The sequence below is a fragment of the Lynx rufus genome, unplaced genomic scaffold (assembly GCF_022079265.1).
Source record: "Lynx rufus isolate CCGP_SWC_20201006 ecotype Redwood Valley unplaced genomic scaffold, mLynRuf1.p SCAF_28, whole genome shotgun sequence".
Taxonomy (NCBI): Eukaryota; Metazoa; Chordata; class Mammalia; order Carnivora; family Felidae; genus Lynx; species Lynx rufus.
Window position 1 is genome coordinate 2,495,247 of NW_025814843.1, and position 24,482 is coordinate 2,519,728.

A 24,482-nucleotide genomic window follows, 5' to 3' on the forward strand; every position below is an offset into this window, starting at 1 on the left:
GATAAGCAGCCGAGGGACATTGCTCTTAGGGGATGGGCGATGATGACGTTTGCACAGCGCCGGCGAACTGGACGGCTGCACGGCCAGCACCAGCTTGGATGAGGTCCTGGCTTCCTGCCTTCCGGGGACGTTCGTCGGAGGGCCTTCTGCCAACCCGTCCTCGCAGCTCGCAGTCGGGCAGCGAACAGCGAGGGCCGAGGACGAGGGTGCTGCGCCACCTCCCCCTCCCCCCGCGGCGGCCTCGGGGCCCAGAGCGCTAAGGCGGCGCGCGGGGTGCTGGCGCCCGCTCTCCACGGACGCCGAGAGGCCGGGCCCGGCATTGCGCGGCGCCGGACGCCCCCGCCTCGGTCCCCTCGGCCACCTCTGAGAGCCACAAAATGGAGGCGGGAGGGAAAAGCGATGGCGAAAGCGCCGGGGCCCGTGGGCCGCGTTCCGCCGGCTGTCGGGGAGGTTCCTGCCCCGCGCCGGGCTCTCTCGGGCGCCCAGCCCCTCGCCCTCCGCGTCTCGCCCCACTTCCCGGCCACTCCCCGTCCCCCGTCTGAAGCCACCTCGCCAGCATGCGCACCCCGACGCCCCACCCCTCCCCCGGCCCCCGGCGGCCGCAGCCCCCACCCCCGGGCTAGATCCCCGGAGCGGCGTCCGGCCCGCCGAGGTCACGTGGGGCGCGTCGGCCAATCGGCGCGCGGCGGCGGGTCCAGCCCAGCCCCCGCCCGGCCGCTGTTGGGCAGCGGGACGCGGCGGGTGCGGAGAACGCGGCGGAGCGAGCGAGCCGACGGGCGGGTGAGCGAGGTAGGGCTCCGGGCCGTCGCAGAGGGTCGCCGGGTGGGCGGGGAGGGCGACGGCGCCCGCCCGCCGCTGCATCCCTCCGGCCCGGCACGCCCCCGCGGCGCTGCCCGACCTCCGCTTTCCCCTTAGGACAAGGCCATGGACAGCAAGATCCAGCGAGTTCGCGACGCGTTCGCGTCCGGCCGGTCGCGCCCCCTGAGGTTCCGGCTGCAGCAGCTTGAGGCCCTGCGCAGGATGGTGCAGGAGCGCGAGAAGGACATCCTGGAGGCCATCGCCGCCGACCTGTGCAAGGTACGCGCCCCGCGGGCGGAGCCAGGACACCCGCCTACCTCTGGGGAACCGCATTCCACCCGAGCTTTTGCTGCCTTTTTTTTTTTTTTAATTTATTTTTGATTATGCAAGCACTGTGGGAGTATTGTCTCCAGCAGTCGTGATAAGGCAAATTTCCATGGACTTTCCCGATCTTCTTACCTTGCAGATACAGAGAAATAAAGACACATGTGTCTTCTGGCCTCTGTTGCTCTTTTGTGAATTGCCTTTTATATTTTTGCCCGTTTTTCTGTTGCATTTATGGTTCTTTGCTTTATTATTTGTACGAATCTTTTGTATAGTGTGGATTTTGGTAGTTTGTCAGCTTAGTACATTGTTTATGTTTTTCCTCGGGTCTATTTGTTTTTGTCTTTTTTACGATTTCTTTCGTAGACAGAGGTTTTTTGGCTGTCGTTGTTGCACTGAAATTTTCCTCCTTGACTTTGTGTTAGGCCAGTGTTCCTCAAACTCCAGTGTCTTGATGAGTCACTTGGGGATCTTGTTAAAATGTAAGTTATGGTTCAGCAGGTCTTGGAGGGCACCTGAGAGTCTAACAAGCTCCCAGGTGATACCATGCTTCCTGTTTGGGAACTACCCTTTTTTTAAATTTTACGGTTTTTTAATTGCAGTTTAGTTGGCATACAATGTGTTAGTTTGGGGTACAACACAGGTGCACGGTACAGCTTATTTCATTTAGCATAATATTCTCTAGGTCCATCCATATTGTCACAAATGGCAAGATTTCATGTTTTTTTTTTTTTTATGGCTGAGTAGCACTCCATAATAAATACATATGTGTGTGTGTATATGCCACATTTCCTTTATCCATTCATCTATCAGACACTTAGGTCACTTTCATGATGTGGCTGTTGTAACTAATGCTGTGAACACAGGGATGCACGGATCTTTTTGAGTTCGTGTTTTCATTTTCTTCGGCTAAATACCCAGAAGTGGAATTCCTGGATGTTGTGGTATTTCTGTTTTTAATAGCATACACACCCTAAGATTAGCTCATAAATCTCTGTCACGTTTGGCCCAGGCGCTTTCCAGACTGCTACCTCTGTGCTGGGTCTCGGAGGGAGTGAGTTCGCATGCCGGCAGTGTAAGAGCTGAGTCTCCTGTAGCCCTGCGGTTCTTAACTAACCCCATCCCAGTTAAGTCCCGCTGATCTTTAAAGCCCGAGTTATAGAGGCCCCTCTTGCTGGTGCAGGTTCCCAGGGCGAGGACACCTGATGTGCAGCTTGAAGCCCTCCCTTTTCAGGGAGGATCTCCATACCTGTGATATCCTTGCTGTTTGTGGGGCCCGGTGCCAGGGTGTGGGTTCCGTCTGGACCGCATCTCTGCCCCTCCTACCCCTCTCCGTGTTGCTTTTTTCTTAAGGACTTTAGCTGGGACGACGTGTCCTGTGGGTCCTTAGGTCATTCTCAGACAGTTACTGTATATGCACTTGTAGCCAGGGAGTGTCCATGGGAGGAGTTAGACCTCAGGATCCTCCTCTGCCATCTTCAACGAGAAGACCCGGAACCACTCTTTGAGTTGCAAGGTTTGGAGTAGCCTTTAGGGTGCAGATATATCAGTCTATATTTTCTAATACTGTTTTCATTTTGTTTTTACGTTTTAACGAATTCTAGGGGCAGCCAGACCATGCTCTGGCTCTGCGGGTCTCTCTCACTTCCCCCAAAGATCTTTCCCCCCAAAGATTATTTTGAGGGGTAGTGACATCAGGAGTAGCAGTAACAACAGTAACTATATAAAATTTCCTTTCTAGGACTTTTGACAGAGAGAGGAGCCTGTGATAGCAAATAAACAAGGTGATGTAATTAAGATTTCAGAAAGGATCAATCAGTCTTTCTGTAAGCATGAGATAGTTACATATGTATATATGTAGGACTACTGAAGAAATATACAGAAGTTCCTTGCCCTTGAGGGATTTCAATTTGGTAGACAGAACAAACACAGATACAATGTGAGTACGGTTATAAATCAGTGTCTAAGGGTGTAATACCAAGATATACATCAGAAGCATAATTGGTTTACGAAGGTTGATCAAGGCAGGCTAATATTGATCATGGAAATGTTTCTGAATGAGACAGTGTTTAATCCTGACTTTAAAAGGCTTGGATCAGTAAAGCAGGATTTAGAGGGATTGAATATATTCGTGAGGGAGTTAGCAAAACCTCAGACCCTGAAGGTTACGAAAGGGATCTGAATGGCAAACCAGCTAGTCTGATAATGCCGTTTGTCACAGCAGGTGTATCTGGCCTAGCTCTTCGCGGCCGGGTGTGTCTTGCTCGGGCAAGATTAACTGTGATCCTCTTATAACAGAGTGAACTCAATGCATACAGTCAGGAGGTCATTACCGTTCTTGGAGAACTTGATCTCGTGCTGGAGAATCTTCCTGAATGGGTCGCTGCTAAGCCAGCTAAGAAGAATCTGTTCACCATGCTGGATGAGGCCTACATTCACTCAGAGCCCCTGGGAGTCGTACTGATTATCGGAGCCTGGAACTACCCTTTCGTTCTCACCATTCAGCCTCTGATAGGAGCCATTGCGGCAGGTCTGGCGTCAGTTTCTCTCTTCATGACCTTGGGGACGGGCTCATCCTCTCACGTGGTTGTAAATTAAGGATAGTGTCCAATTGAATACACGTGTTTGCTTTGGTGGTTTGCCTTTGTTTACACCAGCAGTGAACCGAGAATTAGAAAATAGTATCATATATTTCTTAGCAAGTTCCAAACAGTTTCTTAAAGTGAAATTACAACTCTCAAGGTGGGAGAGCAGGCAGGTCCTCCCGTGAGGTGGAAACAGCCCTGGGCTGTTTGGGATTGGGTATTACTGGGTCTCTCCGGGCTGAGATGAGCCATGTTGTACAAAAGGATTTTATTATTTTTAAGACTTAAAAAATAAATTTTTTTTTAAATGTTTATTTACTTTTGAGAGAGAGAGACAGACACAGAGTGCGAGAGGTGGCGGGGCAGAGAGAGGGAGACAGAATCTGAAACAGGCTCCAGGCTCTGAGCTGTCAGCACAGAGCCTGATGTGGGGCTCGAACTCACGAACCATGAGATCATGACCTGAGCCAAAGTCGACGCTTAACTGACCGAGCCACCCAGGTGCCCTGAAGGAATTTTTTTTTTTAAGTAATCTCTACACCCAACTTGGGGCTCAGGCTCAACAACCCCAAGATCAAGAGTCGCACACTCTATCGACTGAGCCAGCCAGGCACCCTTTTGTTATTATTTTCTAAATGGGCTCCAGAGATTTGCATGGTGACTGTTTTTTGTTGTGTTTTGTTTTGTTTCTTAATACCCGGAAAGTGAACCTGTGAGGTTCTAAAGTCGTGAGTTGACGGGCCCATGAGTTTGGAGTTAGCCGTCCATATTCCAGTGGTTTCAGTTGCCGGCCGTGGCCTCGGATGAACCACCGGATTCAGTCTGATCAGTTTCCTCATTCAGATACGGGCCCCGGCAGTATTGCTGGCTTGAGTATACAGCAGATGCCAAGAGGTTGCTTTCTCACTTCAGCAGGATCCGGAGTGACAGCTTTAATTGATGAGGCCTGTTTGCCCAATAACTCCAAGGCAAACAGGAAAGTCTAGTCGTGAGAGGGGGAGGAAACCGAGAGAAGAGCTGGAGCAGTCAGGGAGGGTGGTGGAGCCCGTCGTCAGTGACGTGAAGGGAATGAGAACCAAGGAGTTTGCACCTGAGGAAGTCAGACAGATACTCACTGAGGAACAGCAGATTTGGAGGCCAAGTCAGCACCTAGCCTGGATCCCCCTCCCCGCCTCCCACGGGCACCGTTTTATAGGTATTAAGGTTACTCGGGTATTAAATGGCGCTGTCCTGCTTTTTTTTGCCTTGTTTAGGAAATGCTGTCATTATCAAGCCTTCTGAACTATGTGAAAAAACAGCCACGGTCTTGGCCAAACTCCTGCCACAGTATTTAGACCAGGTAACGTTGTGTTGACCCACCTTCAATGTGTCTGCTCACGGTGGGGGGGGGGGGGGGTTGCACATCGGATCTTCCTGCTGGCACGTGTCATGGATGCCTGTCGACGTGGAATCACTGTGGAGAGGAGCCCTCGTCCAGCTCTCACGGAAAGGCAGCTTCAAAATGTCAGAGCTGCAGGGCCACCTGGGTGGCTCAGTCTGTTAAGCCTTTGACTCTTGATTTCTGCTCAGGTCGATTTCGAGGTACGTGGGTTCGAGCTCTGCACCAAGCTCTGTGCTGGGTGTGGAGGCTGCTTGGGATTCTCTCTCTCCCGCTCTCCCTCTCTCAAAATAAATACATCTAAACATTAAAAAATTAAAAACATTTTTTTTGTTAAAAATTATTTATCTATTTATTTAAGAAAAACATTTTTAAAAAAATGTTTATTCATTTTTGAGAGACAGGGACAGAACACCCGCAGGGGAGGGGCAGAGAGAGAGAGGGAGACACAGAATCCGAAGCAGGCTTAGAACCTGACTCGGGGCTCAAACTCAAGGGCTGTGAGATCACGACCTGAGCTGGCGTCGGACGCTTAACCGACTGAGCTCCCCAGGCGCCCCCACAAGCCACCTTTCGTTTTAGGGCCGTATCTCAGAATCTTTTGTGAGTCTGTGTTCGTTCCTTGCCGTCCATTCTCTGTCATTTCTCCCCCGGCTGCTGTTATGCCAGATACTCTCTTTCACAATAGCTCTTAATAACAGCACAGTGCACATAAGGGCTCGGTCCAAGGCTGTGTGACTTCTCCCCGGTAACAAGTGAGGAAACTGAGGCTCAGAGGTGTTCAGCAGGTCGCCCAGGGTCACACGAGCTAGTGAGTGACGGAGCCCAGGTGCGGTCCAGATCTGACTTCAAAAGTGAGTGCTCTCCCCCGCCGCTGCTTCGCACGCCCCTCATTCAGCGGACCTTTACTTGGTTCCTGCCACGGGTTAAGCCCTGCACTGTTGGTCGGGCAAGAACGTTCAGGTTAAGACATTCAGCCGGGACCTGTCCTGCGGTCTCTGACGGCAGACTCTTCACCAAAATCTTGAGGTTGCACAGCCCGCATCTCATGCATTTCCCTGGTCGAATCCAACTGTTGGCTCTCTTTGGCGCCTACCCTGCTGAGCTCAGGTGGAAAACAGTGGACTCTCTGGTCAGTTCCACCGCAGATTGATGGTTCTCAGATGCCATCGGACTGTGTTCTCCACTTGTCCTCTGTCCGTTCCCTCGTCTGTCCTCACAGGGGGCGGTCTCCGAAGGCGACAGGTTTATGCTGAAGAAATTGCTCGTCCGAGGATAGGGTTAACGTACCCACACAAGTGCTTGCGTTTCTCCTTCTTGAAGGACCTGTATGTCGTTATCAATGGTGGCGTGGAGGAAACCACAGAGCTGCTGAAGCAGCGATTTGACCACATTCTCTATACGGGAAGCACGGCGGTGGGAAAACTCGTCATGGAGGCCGCCGCCAAGCATCTGACCCCTGTGACTCTTGAACTAGGAGGGAAGAGTCCGTGTTACGTGGACAGAGACTGTGACCTGGACGTCGCCTGCAGGTGAGGCTGTCTGGTTCCCCCGGGGGGTTCCCGACAACCTGACGGGTTGATGGATCCTCTTGGCACTGAGACCCTGGGCCCCCCAGCTCTGAGAGACATCATGAGCCTACGGTGGTTGACGTCCTCAAGGGCACTGGGACTTGTTCCCAAGCTGACTCTGGTGCCACTGCCGGAAGAGCAGCGTTTCTGGACGTCGCGTGGTTGTCCTTAGGAGTTAGGAAAAAAGTTTTGTCTGGCTGTGGCAGGAGATTTAACTGTTTGGCTGGCAGACGATCCAGGAAGTAGATGAAGTCTCGTGCGTACCCAATAAAATCCTTAAATTCCCAAAAGAAAGGTTGTTGACCTCTTTAACAAGTCCCTTTGTTGACAAACTCAGGATGACTCAGACTCCTGTTTTAACTGAGAGTGACATCTCGCAGGGGCGCCTGGGTGGCTCAGTCGGTTAAGCGTCTAACTCTGGATTTTGCCTCAGGTCACGGTCTCACGGTCGTGGGATCGAGCCCCATGCAGGGCTCTGCGCTGACAGCATAGAGCCTGCTTGGGATTCTTTCTCCCCCTCTTTCTCTGCCCTCTCTCCCACTTGGGCGTGTTCTCTCTCTCTCTCTCTCTAATAGAGAAAAAAGGAATACCATCTTGTCAGGCTGGGAACCAGAAAACAAAAGGTTGCAGATTCTCTCTGCTAAATCAGGTTCATCTACCAGGAAGCACCCAGACCTAGAACAGACTGCGTGTTTGGGGTGGTGTGGCTCTTTTCTCCCCTTCAGAGATGGGCGAGGACGGTTTGTAGGCAATCAGGCCGCGTCCAGGTTGGCTTTGTAAATAGAAGTCTCCTTGCCAGAACATGAGGCCCCCAGTGAAGGTTTTGATCCATGTCTGGGCACAGCTTTCCAAAGTGGGGAGGGGGCTCCACAGAGCTGCGGGTGTCTTGGAGGCTGGCTGTTGTCCTGCTCGTACCTGAACATCTTGCCACAGCATTTAGAGCCACAACCAGAAGTGGAGTCTGTGTGGAACTCCTGTCATCCCTGATGTCCCCTTGGCTGAAGTGCGAGAAAAGGAGGGTGTGGGGGGGCTTTCTTTTCTGGAAGCAGGCCGTGGCGTCACTGCTCGTAAAGTGCTGTTTCCCATGAGCTGGCACGAGAATTCCCTTCCTCCGTAGAATGTTCTGTGTCAGTTGGAAAATGCATTCTAAGTTCCAACCAACTGATTTAGAGATGAGTTTTACAACATTTTCATTCTCTAAATGTTTTTTAATGTTAATTTATTTTTGAGAGAGAGACAGAGTGAGAGCAGGGGAGGGGCAGAGAGAGAGAGAGGGAGACACAGAATCCGAAGCAGGCTCCAGGCTCTGAGCTGTCAGCACAGAGCCCGATGCGGGGCTTGAACTCACCCACCACAAGATCATGACCTGAGCCAAAGTCAGATGCTCAACCGATTGAGCCACCCAGGCGCCCCAGCATTTTGATTCTTTATAAAGAGTATTAAGTAAATCTGTGAGTGCATGCTAGTTGCAAAATAAACAATACAAAAGTGTGTCAAATGAATAGTAGGCTGGATTTTATGGATGTTCTGGTTTCCCCACCTCCCCCCAGGCGCATAGCATGGGGGAAGTACATGAATTGTGGTCAGACCTGCATTGCTCCTGACTACGTTCTCTGCGAACCATCCCTCCAGAATCAAATTGTGCAGAAGATTAAGGAAACCGTGAAGGTTTGTGTTTTAACACATCTGATCTCATTGGTTTCGTTAAGGTAATGGAGTCAAATCAGCTCTTTGCAGGCAGCACCCCTGTTTCCCCTCCCCCCAGGGAAATTCCAGTAGCACATGTGGCTGCATTCATTTGTGGGCTTATTTAAAATGCCCCGTGCACCTTTCACAGAAGGGTCTGCTAGTAGCCAGGTTAAGTTGGCATTTAACCCACATCAACTGCCTAGTTTTGTTGACGAAACCACGGGTTAGCTGTGGCACATGCTTTGAAAAAAAGAGTAAATAACTGTGTTTCGTGGTTTTGAGAGAATGTTGCCAGTTCTTTGAAGTGCACCCAGAGGTCCTTCGGCATATTGGCCATTGCTGATTAAGGTTATCCGTTCTTGTGCATGAGGGGGCGTAGGAAGACCTGTAGTTTAGAGGGGATAGTTTATCCAGTACCTGTTGGTAGAATACTCTTGACTTGGTTATCAGTCTTTCGGGGTGTTGAAACTCAAGCTCTCTGTAGAGGGAATCAGGGAATGCTGTATGGTAGTGACCTGAGCTAAGCATCAAAGAAATGTAGGATTTGGATTGGAAGCAAGGCTTGGGGTGACTGAGCTCACCCGTCGGAAGGGGTCGTTAAGCCCCCTGAGTGGAAGAAATTATTGGGACAGTCATTGTTCACTCAACAGATGCTAACTGAGCACTGAAAGGAAGGATCAGGAACGCTGAAGGGTAACACACACGATCAGACAATGGAAAGCGTATATGCCAGGAAGTTTAGAAGAAGAATGGTGATCCAGGCACGAGGGTGGAGGGTGTTGATGGGGGAATTGGATGTGAGAGCTAGGACTGGAGATGGGGCCAGACAAAGAGAACATGGAATGTGGGGCGGCAGTGTGGGGTTCAGGATACCTATGGCACAGAAAGCCCTTGGAGATTGAGGACGTGCTTAGCTGAGGATGGAAATGAACTCGGTTTCAGAGGCATAAGAAAGATCTCCCCTCTGCCTGCCTTGCGGGCTTTGTATTCTTAAGCAGTTCGTAACTGAGGTTCACCAGGGAGCCATTTAATTAATGAAAAGTTTCTGCTCCTCACCTTGCAAAGGCTGTGACTCAGTTGGTCTGGGGTCTCGACGTGACCCTCAGGTACAGCCAGCATTAACAGCATCATTGGTGGCTCCGGAGTTGGGGCACAGGAACTCGCACCAGCAGGCTGTCACCCAGCCTTGAGGGCATTTGGTTGGAGGGTGGGTGAACGCTTGTTGTGATTGGAGAGCACATCGAGAGCGTTCACAAAGCCTCAAAGTGATGTGGCAATTCAGTAATTTTGTGTTTGTTTTACGTAATTGGTGCCGATCATAGGATTTCGTTTTCCTGGCACCTGTGACTGCTGGCAATACCAGTCCAGAGAAGCAGTAGCAGAAAGTTCAGCAAACTTTTTTCCGTAAAGGGCTAAATAGTAAATAGTTTAGGCTTTGCAGCAGGCCACGGGTTTCTGTTACAATAAGCAGGAGGAGGGCGGCCACAGTCGCATTGTAAACGAATGGGTGGCCCTGACTCAGAGCCAGACCTCCTCCTACACCCACATTTATCCCCCGGGACAGCCCCCCGGGGGTCTGCGAGGGATCACCATGAAGCCCCCAAACTATGGAGAGTCCTAGGTCTGTGCACGTGTCCTTGACCTGCCAGAAAGCTTAGACACTATTACTTGAGGGAGGAGGGTGAGGATATCAGATCAGGCCCCCCAGATCAGTTTTGGGGGCATGAGCGGGTTTTATAGTTATTAAGGAAATTGACACATGGGTCTTTTGTGGCAATTAAATGCTGTTGTTTTCAATAGGAATTTTATGGAGAAAATATAAAAGAATCCCCTGATTACGAAAGGATCATCAATCTTCGCCATTTTAAGAGGATACAGAGTTTGCTTGAAGGACAAAAGATAGCCTTTGGTGGCGAGACCGACGAGGCCACACGCTATATAGGTAATGGAAATTCACCTTTTGCTGTGGGGACGTGCAGTTTGATGGTTTTTATTGACGCCCTTTACCCATACTAAATAAGCCCTTAGATACGTAACGTTTAATCAAAGATTATAGACTGTCGTCTGGTATACTGCTTCCTAACCCATTTCAAGAGGGTTTTACGTCTTTATAAATAACACCCCCTGTGATGCACTGGCTTTTTGCCTCTACACGTTTCATCTGTTTTTTTGTTGGTTTGTTTTCCTCCTACAACCTGTAACCTAACAACCCTGAGAAGCAAAATAGAACTCCGTGTGATTATTTCTGGTTTCTGGCTGGGAAAACAACAGCACAAAGAAGGAAATCACTTAACTGCAATTTTACAAGTAACCAGTCGCGGTTCTCTTCCAGAAATAATGTGTTGAATCGCTTTCTCAGCCTTTTGGCTAAGATCAAGTGCAGAAATAATGTGTTGATCTGTTGTGCTGGACCTTATTACTTGCGTACTCTGTTTTTGTGTTCTTTTATTCTTTGCCATGAATATGTCTTGTTGTTGAATTTTATTTTTAATTTATTTTTAATGTTTATTTTTGGGAAATTCAGAGCACAAGTGGGGGAGGGGCAGAGACAGAGAGAGACACAGAATCCGAAGCAGGCTCCCGTCTCTGAGCTGTCAGCGCAGAGCCCGATGCAGGACTCGAACTCACGAACTGGGAGATCGTGACCTGAGCTGAAGTCGGACGCTTAACCGACTGAGCCACCCAGGCACCCCATCACTATTGAATTTTAAACATGTTGCTCTAAAATAACATAAGATGATGGGGATTACCGAGACACTTACTTGGCAAAAAAAAAAAAAAAAAAGCTGCCCCAAATAGCTTTACTTATCCCTTCTTAGCAGATCGGATGCTGCACGTCACCAGAAAACCCTAAAACCTTAAAGGACTTAAAACAGTAAGGAAAAATACATTCTCTGGTCATGAGCCATCCCAAGGCGCTTCTGGCCTGTTCATTTGGTGGCTCAGTAATGGCCTCAAAACCCCCAATTCTTTCATCTTTCTGTTCTCCCATCAGCCGTGGCTTTTGCCCACTCCCAGGCCAATCAGTGGCAGGAGGAAAGGTCTATTGTGATTCGCTCAACCAGTTAGGAACCTCCCCCTGACCTGGCGTCAGGGTCACCTTACCTGAGCACATGGCTATGTGGAGAGTATAGACACCCAAACCGAAACGGTTCTCTGAGCCCGGGCAGCAGCGGGCAGTGGGTTTGGGGTAGCCGCATAGGTCCCCCTGGAAGGTGCTGGCAACAGCCGTCTTCTGCCGCATCGCCAGGGTATCCTGGCAGGAAATTAGGGGGAAGCGAAGAGAGCAAGCTTGTCATCGTCGAGTGTCTTCCCTTTTCATTGGTGACCCAGCTTGTTTACAGCGTCTTTTGGAGCACTGCTCGTTGGGGACTGACCTGGCGCGGACGCCTGGACACTCTGCAGAGCTTCGTCAGCATCCATGTTGCCCTCCCTCCTTGCGTCCCTTCCCCACAGCGGATAGAACAGTGAACTAAGGGAGCCTTGGCCATTTTAAATACATTCTCCTAACCTCTCTCACGGAGTTGAAATAAGGTCAACGAGATCATATGCGTGAAAGCACTTGAATTAAGAAGTGGTGTTGATTTGATCCACAGAGGGGCTGTCTACACTCCCAAAAAGACCTGTCCACAGAAAGGTGGAAACATAACCTCCTGGTACATAGGAATATGGCTATGAACAGGGTTAAGTATGAATATACTCAGGTGTGTGGATCTTTCTCTCGGTTTGCATGGGGATCCCCTGATGCACACGCTCGGAGACACATGCACGGTTCATCCACATGCATCCTCGGGACTCTTTTCTCAATAGCTAATACTTGGGCAGGAGTGGGAAGGGGATGGATAGGTGACCCAGCGAAACAAATGGAGGATGAGAGTTTGGCATTCCTGTCTTCTACTTTAGGATTTCATTTTGCGTATTTCTTTTCTCAGCACCAACGATCCTTACCGACGTCGATCCCGAAACCAAGGTGATGCAGGAAGAAATTTTCGGACCAGTTCTTCCAATAGTGCCTGTGCGGAATGCCGATGAAGCCATAAAGTTCATAAACAACCGTGAAAAGCCTCTGGCCTTCTACGTCTTTTCTCATAACGAGAAGGTAAACTTTGCGGAGAACGGCTCCCTGGCAGAAGCCGCCACCGCAGACCGTGTCCCTTCTTTGCCACAAAGCAACGATGGTTTCCAGCAGAGTTCCACCAAGTGAGGCTGTAGTCGCAGCTTGCCGTCTTGGGTAATGAGGCTCTGGGGTTGTTGCTGTAACCTTTCCTATACTCCCTGGGGTTCAGCAGGAGTCTTCAGGGTTGTGTCACAAGTTCTTTGACTCGCAAACATCTCCCCTGGAATTGGAAGACTTGCGTGTTCTGCCGTTAACCCACAGGGCTTTCCTGTGTAAGAGCTTTGCCTCTCACCCTGATGGCATTCGCAGCCACTGAAGTGGGCCATGTGGCGCCACGATCTCTGGCACGGCCGTGGAGATGGTTGCAAAACCTCACACTTCCGTCTTTCCAGCGGTATCCCTTTGTTGTTCAAGCGATGGAACCATACCAGCCCAGGGAGCGTGTCATACTGTAGCCAGGGCAAGGCACTGGGCAGCCGCTTTGCTGCGGGGCCTGTTCGTTTGCATCGGAAGGGGACTGGCTCTTGCAGAGGGACAGTGGCCTCAAGGTGGGCAAGTAGGTTCGAGCCCTCCGAGAAGGGGACTGGCTCTTGCAGAGGGACAGTGGCCTCAAGGTGGGCAAGTAGGTTCGAGCCCTCTGGAGAAGAGGGAAATCTAGAAAGGGGAGATGGGGATTGGTCAAGGTCTGAGGAGTTCACAGACCACACGTTTTCAGGAGAGCCTCTCATGGCAGCTTCTAGAACCTGCTGTGCCGCGGAGATGAAGCTTTGTGAAGTGAGATCAGATGCATGGGGCTCAATACAAAATGGGTTATTGACGACGGTCATGACGTTTTAAAGGACCGTAGGTAACGTGGATAGGAACCTTGAAGCAGAAAGTCTGCCGGTCCGGGTACAGGTCAATGAGGTGCTCTTCCCACAATGGGGGTCACCTGTGGTGACCACAGGCCATTGTGACATTCATTCTAGAACTCTCAAGCGCTTGTTGGTGAGTTTCACCTAGGCAGTGAGGCGAAATTTCCCAGTCAGGTGTCATCATGCCTGTTCTGGTCTCAGGCCAACCATTTCTTCAAAACTAGAATGTCAGCTCTTTGCAATTCTCAAAACTAGAATGTCAGCTCTTTTCAATTCCCAAAAACTGAACAGCATCTATTAATTGTATGCCATGATTTAGAACAGAGATAGGGAAATCTTACCAATGTTTAACAACCAGATATGTAGTCTGAACAGTCCTTTCTTTTTTTTTCATTTTTTTTTTTTTAATTTATTTATCTTTGAAGGGAGGGGAGGGACAGGGAGAGGGAGACAAGATCTGAAGCAGGCTCCACGCTGTGAGCACAGAGCCCGACGCAGGGCCTGAACCCACGAACCGTGAGATCACGACCCAGGCCGAAATTAAGAGTCGGCCGCTTAACCAACTGAGCCACCCGGGCGCCCCCGGACTGTCCCTTCTAAACGAAGACTTTTGTGGCTACATTGGGTAGTCCTGCTCTGGGCCGTGATGGAGTGAGCAGGACTGGTTCAGTGCTGCCTCCCTCGAAGGACGAGACGTGCATCTAAGAAGTTAAGATACTGATCACACGTTTGCTAAATTGAACAGCCCGTTAAGTTGTTTACATGTCATGGAACGTTTGGCACAGCGTCCCAAACCCGGGTAGTCGTGCCAGCGCGTGAAGTCAGCAAGTGCAGGTCCCCCAGATGCTGCTGACCCGGAGCCTTTGTTCTGTTCCACAGCTCATCAGACGGATGATTGACAGCACGTCCAGCGGTGGCGTCACGGCCAACGACGTCATCATGCACTTCACGCTCAGTTCTTTACCCTTTGGAGGAGTGGGTGAGTGTTCCTCTCTGCCCTCCATGGCGTAGATTGCAAATCGAATCATCTGCCCAGGTGGTCTGGGGTCCCCGCTCGATGGTGTTCTCCCGAGGGACGCCACCCTGCCAGGCCCCCTGCTGAGGGGTGACTGTGTGTCCTGTCACCCACTTTCCATCCTTAGCACTCACCACAGTCTGGAACTGTTCTGCTCCTTTTGTCGACTTACTTGTATGTTGGTTCTTACTCAGTTGTTGTCCTTTCCCTAGACTTAGAGGATTTTTTTTTGGCCGGAAGTCAGGTCTCAAATTAATTGATAAGGTTCCCCTGTCTTTTTTTTTTTAATGTTTATTTAAATTAAAAAAATTTTTTTAGTGTTTTTATTTATTTTTGAGAGAGAGAGAGACAGAGTGTGAATGGGGGAGGGGCAGAGGGAGAGGGAGACACAGAATCCAAAGCAGGCTCCGGGCTCCGAGCTGTCAGCACAGAGCCCGACGCGGGGCTCGAACTCCTGGATGGCGACATCATGACCTGAGCCAAAGTCGGACGCTTAACCGACTGAGCCACCCAGGCGCCCCTCCATCTGTCTTTTCCAAGATGAGGTCGTGAATGACAGGTTCAGAATGCCAAGGGCAGGCAGCATTCTGGGGTTTCTGATGTCCGTGTGCTGTCTGCTCAGGGTGGCATCAAGTAGTCCTCAGTCCCCACCTGCACTGCTCCCCAAGCCCCTGGTGTGGGGACTAGCCTCTCCTCAAATTGTCTCGTGATTTGAGAAGAGCACGAGATGTCGTGTGTTCTAGAGAAGACGGGCAGGAAGTATTCCCAGTGAAGCTCCGTGGACACGTGCCCTTTGATGCCAGAGATGACGGCTCAACTCTGTATCTTTCCCTCAGGAGCTAGGTGGTAGGCCTCTCTAATAGCTCATCGAAGAATCACAAATAACGAGCGCATAGGAACTCTCGTAATAAAAAGCAGACAACAAAAGCTACCGTCTCGAAAGCTCTGCTGTGTTTTGTTCCTCTGTAAGAGCAGAAGTGAAGTCGTCCCTGGGAATGAAATGGCTCGTTTTAGCAGGACTACCTGTTCCCAGTCGAGGCCAGCTCCTCCCATGGCCTGCTTCCGCCGCAGGCCACGTGTCCCTTCCTAGGAGGCGAAGGAATCGGCAGTACCCAGCGCAGGGCCGGCATACGCGAGGGGCGAGTGGGCAGAGGCCGGGTCAGGGGTCCGGGCTGGCGCGAGTGGTGGCTTGGACTTGGGTGGTTGGGGAAAGGGGCTGAGTGGATCCGGGGACTCAGGCGACAGGATTTGCCTGATGGATTGAGTATGTCGTAGGGGGGAGGTGGTGAAGGAAAGGAAGGGTAGCCTGGAGGACCGGGGCTGCCGTGATTCCGGTTTTACTGCCCAGATTCTTAGAGGATTCACTCCGACTCCAGTCTCCCGTTCCTCAGGGCCCCACGGGGTCCCGGTTCCCACCGAAGACTCTCACTGTTCCACCTGGAGTCACTGATGCCTCCCGAGTGCAAATCGAGTGACGTCTGTTCAGTCCCAACTTGACTACGTGCATTCAGTGTCATCGATCATACCCTCTTCTTTACAACGAAACAAACCCTTCCTCCTGTTAAATACAAAAGGAATACAGGCTTCTCTCATTTTTTTTTTTTTTTAATTTTTAAATTTTTAATTTTTTTAAAACTTTATTTATTTACTTTTGAGAGACAGAGTGAGAGGAGGAGGGGGCAGAGAGAGAGGGAGGGAGAGAGAATCCCAAGGAGGCTCCACATTGTCAGCACAGAGCCCCTTGTGGGGCTTGAACTCACGAACCGCAAGATCATGTCCTGAGCCCCAGGAATATAGGCTTCTTAAGAAAAGATGGGGCGCCTGGGTGGCGCAGTCGGTTAAGCGTCCGACTTCAGCCAGGTCACGATCTCGCGGTCCGTGAGTTCGAGCCCCGCGTCGGGCTCTGGGCTGATGGCTCAGAGCCTGGAGCCTGTTTCCGATTCTGTGTCTCCCTCTCTCTCTGCCCCTCCCCCGTTCATGCTCTGTCTCTCTCTGTCCCCCCCAAAAAAATAAAATAAATAAACGTTGAAGAAAAGAGAGAAGACCCCAAAGAATAAATACTTAGATTTTCCATACCCCACTATTTAGAGATAACCTTTGGGGCGCCTGGGTGGCTCAGTGGGTTAAGCGTCCGACTCTTAGTTTCAGCTCAGGTCTTGATCTCACAGTTTCATGAGTTCAAGTCCCACATCCAGCTCTGCACGTTCCTCACAGATCCTGCTTGGGATTCTCTTTCTCTCTCTGCCCCTCCCCCACTCGTACCCCCACAGGCGCGATCTCTCTCTCTCTCAAAATAAACTTAAAAAGAAAATAGTGTTTATGCCTGTATGTTTATGCCCATTCTGTAGTGTTTTATTTGTTTTGGCCCTTTTCCCCTTAAAACCTGTATTACTTTTAGAATTGGGAGAAAAAAGCATTTCACTTTCTAAGCCTTTGTAACACAGCACTTACACTCTTAGACCTCTTCCCTAAGGAAATAATGAGAAACTGCACAAAAATACATCAGAATCATCACACAAAAAGTGTGGAATCCTGAGACCCTAAGGCGGCATTCGTAGGCTGGAACAGCATGCAGTTACTAACTCGTGACGCACAAGCATACCGATGTGAGAAAATGTCACACGGTGTTGTCACAAACCGCGAGATCATGACCTGAGCTGAAACTCAGAGTCAGATGCTGAACCGACTGAGCCCCCCAGGCGCCCCCAGGCACAAACACTATTAACATATTGACGGTTTCGAGTTTTCTTTAAAAATGCATCTCGTTTGAGTATATTGCCAGACTTCTCCGCAGCTTTGGTTGCCCCTAAATGACGTCCCAGCAGCCTGCAAAGTACCAGTAAAGTGCTTCGTGGCCCCGTTCGCCTGTGCCTTATACCCTCGTGGCATACGCAGGTAGCTGCCACCCAGCACCCACGATAAGGATGTGAAAACTGTCACAGGGCATGGCTTTTTAAGAAGGCAGAGGTTTACGCTTGCGTATTATCTCTCACCCGGCAGTGGGAACCCTGTCATCCTGCCTTTGTTACTTTGTCGCATCTTTGAGGACATTAGTGGGTGAATAAGGGCTGTGGGTACCTAGAGCCACATGGAACAGAAGGAAGAGAGGACACAGTGCCTAAGAGTCCAGCCGACTTGGACGCAGCGTTCTGGCTTCGCATTCCCCACCTTGGGCAGGTTACCCGACCGGCCAAGCTCCCTTTCCCTGCCTGGAACTGGGGGCAATGGTGACTTTGTACAGTGGGGTTGTGGCGGGAACGAACACAGTGTGGTCTTCGGTATCAGTGACAGCCACTGCCGGAGAGCGGCAGGTCCTGGCTCGACTCCTGGGAAGCGTCCTGATTTGTCTTGTTGTTAATGTTTATTTTGTTTTGAGAGAGAGAGCATGAGCGGGGTCGGAACAGAGAGAGGGGGACAGAGAGAGAACCCCAAGTGGGCTCTGTCCCATCAGCACAGAGCCCGATGCCGGGCTCGATCCCACGAACCGCGACATCATAACCTGAGCCGAAACTGAGTCGGACGCTCAACTGGCTGAGCCACCCAGGCGCCCCGGAAAGCGGCCTGACAGGGAGGTTCACCTTGCTGGGGGTCCTGGGGGCGCTGGGAGCAATTTCCTGGAAGAGCCACTCACTGAGAAGCGAGAGGGGGGCATCCCCGGCGGCAGGAGCTTTGTGGCTTTCTTGTGGCTTGTGTCCCCTCCAGCGGAGCCTGTTTTGCTTCCTCTCTTTCAGGTTCCAGTGGGATGGGCGCTTACCACGGCAAACATAGTTTTGATACTTTCTCGCATCAACGTCCCTGCTTACTGAAAACTTTAAAGAGGGAAGGTGCTAACAAGCTCAGGTACCCTCCCAACAGCCAGTCAAAGGTGGATTGGGCCAAATTTTTCCTCCTGAAACGCTTCAACAAAGGAAAGCTCGGTCTCCTGTTACTTGCTTTCCTGGGCATCGTGGCGGCTGTGCTTGTCAAGGTAAGTCCCCGCCTCTCTGGTCCCACATGGCTGCCAGATGCGCGTCTTCTGTCTCAGGAGTTCCTCTGATTGTAGAAATCCGACTCCGTCTCTTAAATTAACCTTGAGTCTGGGACAGGGTCCGCGAACTCGCAGCCTGCTGGCCCGTCTTGCCAGGGGAACAGCCACAACCCCTCACTGACTCGTTGTAGCGAGAGTGGAGTCCTTGGGACAGGTGGCTGTGTGGCTCGCAGAACCTAAATGATTCCAGAAGTATGCCGAAGTATGCCGACCTCTGGTTTAAGAGTGTAAGGCCCCGTAAGGGGCGCCTGGGTGGCTCAGTCGGTTGAGTGTCTGACTTCGGCTTGGGTCACGATCTCGCAGTTCGTGAGTTCGAGCCTCGCATCAGGCTCTGTGCTGACAGCTCAGAGCCTGGAGCCTGTTTCTGACTCTGTCTCTCTGTCTCTCTGTCTCTGCCCCTCCCCTGCTCATGCTCTGTCTCTCTCAAAGATAAATCAATAATAATAAAAAAAAAAGAGTTTAAGGCCCCGTAGAACTTGTCACACTCTGAGCTGTTCAGCCCTCTGATCCTTCTGCCTCCCGTATGTCCGTGTCAGTCGTGTTCTCGAGTGTGCCTGGGGTCAGCAGGCCGTGGAGACAAAGGAGAGAATTGCACAGTGGGCAATAGCAGTGGTAGGACAGCTTTGGCGAGTGAGGCGTGGAATGTGTTTCCTCCAAAGTTAACTCTGCCACATACGTTCTGTCTTTGGCGATTAGTTATCATAGACGCGGGCTCACCGCCCGGCCCTCCTGAGAGCTGGCGTCCCGAGGCGGTCCGCATATCCTTGGGCTGAGGGAACAGAGCCAGGATTTTGGAAGTTAAGGTGGAGTAGGGCAGGGCGACCGTGTCCCTGGAGCCCTCGGCCAGCCAGCTGACGAGATGCGTTGAAAATAGCGGCAACACTCGTGGTCAGCAGCCTCGGAAAAGGGGCGAGATTCGAGCGCTGAATAGAAGGTGGCTTGTTCACATCTGTGTTTTTGTTTCAAGGTCAAAAAGGGGGTTGGCTTGTCTTAAACGAGGGTCACAGCTTTGGTGGAACTGGAAATACCAGTTGCATTTGAAATCGTTTGGGTTTTCTCAGAAATACCAAGCTGTGCTGAGGAGAAAGGCCCTGTCGATTTTTCTGGCATTTCAGACTCTGTCGTCCAGTAAGCAGTGATGAGAGCCGCCGAACTCAGGACCCAGCTCTGTCTGTTAAGAGTGAGGTAGGAACTGCTTGTTTTCTCTCTCTGTAAAGTGGGCCAGGCGGGGGTATGTTTTCTTCTAGTGGTTTCTGTATAGCTAGAGGCTCAGGGGTTATCGAACCAGCGTTTCACCTCTCTGTCTCCAGACATTTTGGAGCCTGGCCCAGCATCTCAGGGCATCAAAACTTACCCATACCGTTGCAAGGGCGGGGGTGGTTTGCGGGGATCTTAAAAAACGTGTGGAGGTGGAGGTAACGTGGCCCTGCTAGGTCTAGACGAAGCATGCAGCATTTCTAGAAGGGGAGTCACGTGAGCTCCTCCCCGCTCCTCCCCATCTACTCAGCTCTCCCAGAGGACGTGCCCACTGACCAGCTCAGATCTGTGAGAAGCACACGGACACAGTGAACGCTCTGTTTTGTAATTTGAGGCTTATCTTCTAAAACTCTCCGAGTCCCGTTTGGTTCTGCGTTGTTTCGGTGTTTAACAAGAAGTTTGGCTTTAGAATTCATGGTGGCAGACTGAGCGAATCAAAACATTGTGTGCAGCTGGGAGGCTTTCTGTTCCTGCCTCCGCATCGTCCTGAGGTCTCAGGTGTGCTCGGCTCTCTGGCCCTTACCTGTCTGTCATCTCTGATCCCAGGACATCAGTCCCCAGCCTGACACACACCTTCTTGCTGGGGATGGAACTTCGTAGCGTCGTGGCAAATTCGGAGGCTGACTGTGCTCCCCCTCTAACCCAGGAAGGTTCCCACTGCCGCAGCGCGCTGGGCCAGGCAGGCGGGGGCAGGCCGGGTAGCCCGCGTGAACTCCCAAAAGGGTTTGGCGGACAAGCCTCTCTCTGATAAGATCTAGAGAGGCAGCAGTGTGTAAAAACATGGAACCTGGTAACAAGAAAATGTGGCTTTAATTCCTGGTTCTGCGATCAACAGATTTCTGACTCTGAGCAAGGCCTTTTCTGAGCCCGCCTTGGGGCCTCACTTGGCTTGCTCGTCTCCAGGACAAGGGCAGCCTACAGCGATCTCCCAGGGCGCTCCTCAGTTCCCGTTACCGTGAGCTGACGTGTTCGTGGTCCACACCACTTTGGATTCAGTGTGAGACCGCTCAGGATCTGGCTTTCTTTCCCTCTTTGCTGCTTCTCTCTGAGCCTCTTTGTCCTCTTTCTCAAATCACCTCTTATTTTAAGTAAGTGATTCTAAGCTCAAATTGTGCTTTTGTTTGAGGAGTCTTTATTTATTGCAACTGCAATCATTTTTTTCTGAAACGGCTTTTCTGCACTTTGTGATTCTGTTACATGCTTGGATGTGATTTCATTAACTCTCTTTACCACAGTGAGGATGATGGTCTTGGAACATTTTTAAATGGGAAATTGAAAGTAGTGATTATTAGTCTAAAGGGAACAGGTCAGTCTCAGAGTGGAAGGGAGTGTTCCGAAAACATTTAAAAGATGTGTGTGTGTGTGTGTGTGTGTCTACACATCTACACAAAGTAAAGTTCCTATAAAGCTTAAGCCACCAAAAGCCTTGCAGGAGGTATGGGTGTTAAAACGTTGAAAAGCATAGAAGGTTTAAAATTGATAGAGGTCATTAGGCCCTTGAAAATGAACTATGACAAACTCTTGAGACGGCTGCCAGAACTCCTTTGGGCTCAGTAGGTATGGATTCTATTCAATACTACTTTGGACTTTAGAAACGAAAGTGTCGATCCATTTTCAGACTTCACGTAGAGACTTCAGCTCCCCACGCACAACAGGAGGATAGTAAATGAGTATTTTCCACTCCTGTGTCAACGCTGCTGTCGTCTCACTGATAACAGACAACACTGCCTCCATCGCCACCTTGTTGCTGTCGCTTTGCAGGGAAGGCCCTAATCTTGTATCAGCCCAGACTGCACTTACCTTCTTAGGGACACAGGGACCTTTTGTATACAGCACATTCAAGCATCTCTTAAAATAGCAGGCATTTGATAGAGTCCCGATACTGAGTTTGTGTTCCAGGGCCGGTTGCGTGGGGGTTTTAAACCAGCAGAGTAACCTGGCTTCCTTTCTCCTCTCTCTAGGCGGGATACTACTGAAGAAAGATCCTGTTCAACCTCCTCGTTGCCTGTACTGAATTATTCCTCTCTTAAATAGTTAACGAACCATTTTAAAATCCTGCCAAAAATAGGAAGGAAATATGCAAATGCACCCTAATCAAGCCTGCAAGTCATTGCCACTCACCATTAATAAAACTTCCCGTTTCATCTGACCCCCCCAGCCTTCCCCCACTGTGGGGGTACACTCAGAGAATGTCTTTTACGTTGTGTTCCTCAGCTCGCGGTGGGGGGCGGGGTGGGGGCGGAGAAGGTACTAGGCTGACTCCCAGGGAGATGTAAAAGGAGTCTCTGAACCTGTTGAGTGACTTGTTACTCCAGTTCATGGGACACAGGACCTCCCCCCCCCCCCACCTTCCGCCATCACTCTGTGAAGCTTCCAAGGGGCTCCTCCCTGCCCGGGGTTATCAACAGCCCTCTGTAGCCCGCAGAGGTGAGGAAAGATCTTCCCGGCCCTGCCTGAGGTTTGAGGCACTGGATCTGTGTGTTGGGGATGGGGGGAGGTCCCTGTCCCTCACCCACTGGGACTTAGAGGACTTGACCTTCCGGAGCCAGCCCTCCTGTCAAATGTGCTGTCTGACCAGTGGTCTTCCTCCTTTCCCGTCCATTCTCCACCGTCTCTCGTATTTGGTTTGTGAGGCTTTTGTGGCCATCCGCAGATGCCTTCTGTAACACCACGCAAGACATCCTGCAGATCCCAGGGCTTCCAGGGAAGACAGTTGCCAATTTCCATGCAAGTATCACCTGTCATTCTTACTGGGCAGGAGTTGTAGAATTCTGCATCTTCTAAAACCTAACTGGCACTTTTATTATGCTGTAATAAAATTACTTACAACAACACTTATTCCCGGGCGCCTGGGTGGCTCAGTCGGTTGGGCGTCCGACTGCAGCACAGGTCACGATCTCGCAGTTTGTGAGTTCGAGCCCCGTGTCGGGCCCTGTGCTGACAGCTCAGAGCCTGGAGCCTACTTTACATTCTGTGTCTCCCTCTCTGTCCCTCCCCAACTCATGCTCTCTCAAAAATAAATAAATGTTGGAAAAAACAAAACAAAACACTCTCAGGATCTTAAAAGTTTCAAGTCAGTGGATCTTCAAGGACAGATCTTTTAAGTTTCTTATTTCCATAGCACAATGCAAATAAATTTCACTTTTTTAAACTTCAGAGAGATCCCTTTTTGAATAAATTCAGCCTTCTGGACTTAACGTGGAAAGCCATTTCCTGTCACGGGCCAGAGGCCTTGGATATTCTGGACTGTGGAGCTTGAGAGCCTCAGGGGGGCTGATGGTGGAACATTTGGAGAAGGACCGTGTAAGCCACGGCATCCCGCTGGAAGAGAAGGGGACAGAGGACACAGGAAGGGGATCTCCTGAGCGTGGCTGAGACCTGAGGGACTTCAGCCAGGGTGGGAAGGAGCCCTGTGGAATGCAGCCTCCCTGCCAAGCATTGGTGACTCCTGGCTACGGTGCCTCCACCCTCCCTGCCCCCCCCCCCCCAGGAGAGAATGTAATTCACTTTAGAGAACGTGTAATCAGCTGCCTTGAATGAATCTGTCCCAGGGAGGCTGTCTGAAGTTCACTGTCTTCATCACAGGATGCGGTGTCAATCACTAGGCTAGTTTAAGATGTCAGGATAATCGGTCATGAAATACCTTAGACAAAATTTCAATACGGAGCTCTCGTTTAGCACATTAAATTGTGCCCTGTGATTTCTAGTTACGCTAAACCACTGGCTTGTCTGCTACTATGTTCTGCTGCAAAATAAATACGTCATATTTGATAAAAGTGGCATGAATTTTAAGATTCCTAGTGGGGAACCTCTTATGTCCCGATAGAGACCATTCTCTGGCCGGAAATTTTGCCCCAACGATAAATCCATTTTTTGCCTTCATCTGTTCAGAGGTGGTATTCATCAACTTTAAGTCCTGCTTTCTCCCTGAAATTCTTAGCCAAGAAGATTTTCTCCAGCTCTGCTTTCTCTGTCCCTTACAGGTTTTTATTTATTTATTTATTTTTTAGTAAAAAATTAATGCTTTTATTTATTTTTTTTTGATTTTTATTTTTTTTTATTTTTTTATTTTTTTTTATATATATGAAATTTATTGACAAATTGGTTTCCATACAACACCCAGTGCTCATCCCAAAAGGTGCCCTCCTCAATACCCATCACCCACCCTCCCCTCCCTCCCACCCCCCATCAACCCTCAGTTTGTTCTCAGTTTTTAAGAGTCTCTTATGCTTTGGCTCTCTCCCACTCTAACCTCTTTTTTTTTTTTTCCCTTCCCCTCCCCCATGGGTTCCTGTTGAGTTTCTCAGGATCCACATAAGAGTGAAACCATATGGTATCTTTCTCTGTATGGCTTATTTCACTTAGCATTACACTCTCCAGTTCCATCCACGTTGCTACAAAAGGACATATTTCATTTTTTCTCATTGCCACGTAGTATTCCATTGTGTATATATACCACAATTTCTTTATCCATTCATCAGTTGATGGACATTTAGGCTCTTTCCATCATTTGGCTATTGTTGACAGTGCTATGAACATTGGGGTACAAGTGCCCCTATGCATCAGTACTCCTGTATCCCTTGGGTAGATTCCTAGCAGTGCTATTGCTGGGTCATAGGGTAGGTCTATTTTTAATTTTCTGAGGAACCTCCACACTGCTTTCCAGAGCGGCTGCACCAATTTGCATTCCCACCAACAGTGCAAGAGGGTTCCCGTTTCTCCACATCCTCTCCAGCATCTATAGTCTCCTGATTTGTTCATTTTGGCCACTCTGACTGGCGTGAGGTGATGCCTGAGTGTGGTTTTGATTTGTATTTCCCTGATAAGGAGCGACGCTGAACATCTTTTCGTGTGCCTATTGGCCATC

At 50.3% G+C, this 24,482-nt stretch overlaps 1 protein-coding gene across 2 annotated transcripts; it reads left to right on the plus strand.

The window, feature by feature from the left end:
• The first annotated feature begins 713 nt into the window (after nt 1–713).
• Nucleotides 714–22,521, plus strand: ALDH3A2 (aldehyde dehydrogenase 3 family member A2). Of its 2 annotated transcripts, XM_047089877.1 has the most exons (12): nt 714–789; nt 916–1,077; nt 3,421–3,652; nt 4,961–5,046; nt 6,409–6,617; nt 8,207–8,324; nt 10,146–10,287; nt 12,278–12,444; nt 14,196–14,295; nt 18,063–18,298; nt 19,474–19,543; nt 21,577–22,521. In XM_047089877.1, the coding sequence occupies exons 2-11, from the start codon at nt 925–927 to the stop codon at nt 19,495–19,497; spliced, it is 1,467 nt and encodes a 488-aa protein (XP_046945833.1). In that variant the 5' UTR covers nt 714–789; nt 916–924; the 3' UTR covers nt 19,498–19,543; nt 21,577–22,521. The 2 variants fall into 2 exon arrangements, with proteins under 2 accessions (XP_046945833.1, XP_046945834.1); XM_047089878.1 differs by lacking the exon at nt 19,474–19,543.
• The last annotated feature ends 1,961 nt before the right edge of the window (nt 22,522–24,482 follow it).